The following is a 4445-nucleotide window of genomic DNA, read 5'->3' as shown; positions in this document are numbered from 1 at the left end:
AAGTATTTGGTAAATGGTCTGTGGAGTAGGCTGAATTTTACGACATTGATCTAAATCACATCGTATTAAGTAGTGCATGCCATGTTTTAGATAGTTTCCCTACAACATTATGATTTCATTTGCGACTCCAAAAGCATTCAATTAGCTTTGAACCCTTTATTATGCTATAGTGAAAAATAAAGAACATCTTAAAACACTTATAAATAGCAGAAATAGCCATTTTGCATGTTACACAATGTAATAACCATGATGGGCCTGTAAAATCGCCAAAAAACCTCCATCATGACATTTTTGCAAGACACCATGTTGAAATGCCTTAACTGACCTCATACATCTGTTAGTGTAGTAATAGAATCAATTAATGATGTACCATTACAACTTCATATTAAAAGCATAAACAGATTATTAGTGGCAGAGGTACAAGTTATTCCATCAATATTTTTTATAAATTTTGACGTCTTTCCACCTCGATTCCATGTAGTAGCTAATATTTCTCGGTGCACCGTAGACTCCAAATTTGAAATGCAACAAACCGGGGCCTTGATCATGTATTTTGAATTTCTTTTTGTTATCAACAAAAACAATTACTTTCCCTCCGTCCACATCATGTATTAGATTAACTTTAAACCATCTATCATATAGATATGTATCTATCACTTGTGTACTATAGTATCTCATCTCTCCATTATAGATCCTCAACAACGATGTGGTGTTACCATGGGCTGCACCATGGATCTGAACTATAGTGGCACCACTAGTTCCATTTGGAATGAAGGCAAGCCCTTCGAATTGCCATACTCCTGAAGTGTAATCCGGCTACATCATTAAATACAAAAGTCGATATGGATTATTTTTTTGTCATTTTTATTACAAGTATATATATATATATATATATATATATATATATATATATATATATATATATATATATACACACACACACACAAATTAATACAACGTTCGCGTCTTAATATTTAACCAAATCATTTTTAGACTAGAAAACGTTTGTTTAAGTATACCTTTAGGACACATAATAAAAAAAAGTATTGAATCTAAAAAAAGAGGGAGGGGGGGGGGGGGGGGGGGATTACAAGTATGCGAATTTCAGTACGTGGTTGTGTGTTGCTGCCTAGATGGTGTGGCTTATCGTCTGAATACACCCAAAAACGATGAGTCCCATTTTGATATATGTAACGTTGACAGAGTGGTGTATCATAAGGTTTCTGGTACTCAAAGTTGCTTTCATTTAACATTACATCAACAAATCCGTACGTGGGATCAACTAGAGACACCATGCGAGCATCGTCTATGAAAAAGATCAATGCTACCACAAAAAGGAGCAAATGACGATATGAAGCTTTCATAACTAACTAGAAAAAGAAGAATGTATTTGTAGCTGCTTGGGTGTTTCTATGGTGCATACCAATCTATATAATATGTGAAAGTTTTTGCACCAAGTGTTATTCTATTTTTATTATTAATAACTACTATTAAATTATTTATTATGGGAGAGCTAAATTAATCATATATAAAGGGACGACAAAAGATGACAAGTAATGAGTTAGGGCCATCATTGTTTAACTGTTTTCCTTCGCCATACTAGTGAACAAAACTTATTATATTATAAAGGTATATGTATATTAATTTGGGGCTAAAGAATGCCCTACCCTACGGTTGTCTTTAGCTACGTATTCTTGGAAACCTTAAAAACACCAAATATACCTCATGTGGAATCAAACGTAGACCACGTTTGACTATCTTTCACAAATCACAAATAAGCACCATGCATGCTACAAGAAAAAGGATCGGTTGTAACCATAATACGTCTTTCTCAACTCTGAAGTAGGAAAAAGAATATTGTAAACTTGTAACTCTGGCTTTGACTTTTTCTAAGGTGCGTTTGTGGAACAAGCATTAGACTTTTATATAGTTATGACTTATGAGTTTAATTCAAGCAATATATAAAATGTCTTTCATTGAGTTGGAATAAATATTCTATGTAAACCAATGTTTTAAAAATCGGTTTTTTAGTTGAACCGGTATGGTGACCGGTTCGACCGCCGGGTGAACCGGTTTCTATATTTTTCATGTTTTTAATTTTTTTTCTATTTTTCTACACATACATAAATATATAAATCATGAATTTGATGTTTAAAAGTTCAAACACTAAAAATACACATAAAAATAAATTGTAGATGAATCCAAATACACTAAAATAACACATAACCATAAGTTTTAGTGTTTTACATTAATCCATATACGTTAAAAAGAAAAATAAAGTATAATACTGAAACAAAATATAGTTTTATATGAATATAAACACATAAAAAAACTTTATAATATTTGTCATTTGTTTTTATTTAGAGATCGCTAAATAGATTTGAAAAAAATCACCAAAATTTATTATGTAAATGATTTTTTTTCATTGTTTTTATTCGGTTTAACCGGTTCAACCGGGTTTTTCTAAAAACCGGCCGGTTCAATCCGGTTCAGAAATCAATGTAAAGCCGGTGATAGTTGAATCGCTCCCTCCTCCGATTCCCGGTCCAACCGGTTCGACTGGCCGGTTCAAACCGGTTTTTAAAACACTGATGTAAACACCTGTCTAACATAAATTTGTATTTGATATTTTTGATTTTGTGTATTTTAATAAATAGTGTAGTTGTTTTCGGTAAACTGCAAATACAACATATAATTAACACATTTAAGTAGTATTGATGGCTTACTATATTGAGCATGGTGGAACTAGGTTATCAAGTTTGGATTTTCGCATAGTCTAGTCATTTGTTTGGGAATCTATGGGCCGTTTTAATCTTATAAATAATAATTCATCTTCATTCCAGCATAATTAATATTCTTCTAAGTTCTAAGACTCTGCTTTAATGCATGCGCATGCATAATTAATAAATTTATAGAAATCGCTGTATCAGGTTTTCTCTCATTCATATATACATGCATAGTTACATTCATTCACACATACACATATATAAACACACATCGGTGCATAATATTAGATATTTAGATGAAGAGGTGTTTGTGACTGAATCTAGTCATTTTAGTTTTGCTTTAATTGTGCATGACGAATCGGGCTAAGCTTATTTATGTTTCTTTTTAGTTTAGTACCGGTTCACATCAGTATAAAATAAAGAAAGTATTTGGATAAAAATAGTTTTTACTGTGTCATACCAGTAATAAGTCAAAATTTATAAGTAAGTCACCCTAACTTATTAGCTTATAAGCTATAAACGCTTATAAACGATAAGTTGAAAAATGTTTATGATTTTTCATAAACTTAGCTAAACACCCTCGAAATAGTAATTAAGTAGATGTAATCTTGCGCGTTGTGCATGTTTACAATTATACTGTTAAAATAGTTATTATAAAAAAATTAGATATGTTCGAATTTACTTTTTCAACTATATTTTTTGGTCACTTTATGTATATAATTATAATTTACCAAAAAAAGTTATATCATACATATGCAATTATCTAGAAAATAATGAAAAATAATAATTTATTGGATTTTTTCTTAATATTTAATACAATCCAAACTCAATTTGAACTTTGTTTATTATAATAATTAATATACATTATGATTTTTTATAACATCTAGTTTACTTGAAATATTTTAAAAACTTCCTTTTAATCAACCAAATTGCAAAAATATATCCGTGGTTTGCTGATTTTTCTTTTGCTTTCCATCTGGTGGGTTTCAAAATTGTCATTTTGGTATTTTGGTCTATTTTGATTTTTTTATTTTAGTGTCTAAAATACTTTTTATTTTTATTCTTTGTATTAATAGTTTTTGTCATTATATAACCTAATTCTTTTCTTTTGTCTCTAAATATACAACCACATCAATATCTACTTATTTCACATATTATATAGCAAACAATATTAAAACGATATTAACAATTATTCATTGGTATTTGAATTTGTTAATTAACAATTGCAATTCGTTAATAAGACTAACAATTTCATATATATATATATATATATATATATATATATATATATATAATAACTTTGCAAACCCATGAAGGAATTATAGAACAAAATGGTTATAAATAAAAATATGGACTACAACATTCTTGAACCAACATATATTATCTTTATTGAACTTACAATTTTATAATAGAAGACCATATGAACAATAAAAAAATATATCAATAAATGTGTTAGCTTATACAAATTAACATCTTTGAAAATCATGATTACCTCTTTCTCTTTCTATAAAAAAACATTCATCCCAAAATAGATGTGTAGTCATCTTTCTCTCTATATCATTCTACAAACTCTAGAAATATGATCTACATATGTGAACTATATATAATAAGTACAATTAAATACCATAAATGAGAAAACTTCTTATTTGTAGTAATTAATTAGTTGAAAATTAATATATAATTTAAAAACTCTTTAGTAATAGCGATTGATTAATTAAT

General features: G+C 28.9%; 1 protein-coding gene across 1 annotated transcript; it reads right to left on the bottom strand.

Annotated features, from left to right (window-relative positions):
• Positions 1–432: 432 nt before the first annotated feature.
• On the bottom strand, positions 433–1364 carry LOC145139429 (citrate-binding protein-like). The gene is made up of 2 exons (XM_079073252.1): positions 1092–1364; positions 433–816 (listed from the first exon to the last, which is right to left on the bottom strand). The coding sequence occupies exons 1-2, from the start codon at positions 1362–1364 to the stop codon at positions 433–435; spliced, it is 657 nt and encodes a 218-aa protein (XP_078929378.1).
• Positions 1365–4445: the final 3081 nt, after the last annotated feature.

This window comes from Lactuca virosa, chromosome 9, assembly GCF_052849685.1.
Source record: "Lactuca virosa cultivar CGN04683 chromosome 9, Lactuca_virosa_CGN04683_v6, whole genome shotgun sequence".
NCBI classification, from domain to species: domain Eukaryota; kingdom Viridiplantae; phylum Streptophyta; class Magnoliopsida; order Asterales; family Asteraceae; genus Lactuca; species Lactuca virosa.
The sequence above is the reverse complement of the archived record's forward strand: the minus strand, read 5'-3'. Positions and strand labels throughout refer to the sequence as shown.

Excerpts from the sequence above, each read along its gene's own strand:
- LOC145139429 (XM_079073252.1), bottom strand. The coding sequence starts at position 1,364 with ATGAAAGCTTCATATCGTCATTTGCTCCTTTTTGTGGTAGCATTGATC. Across the intron at positions 817-1,091 it reads GTACTGAAATTCGCATACTT|CCGGATTACACTTCAGGAGT; the intron begins GTAATCCCCCCC and ends TTAATGATGTAG.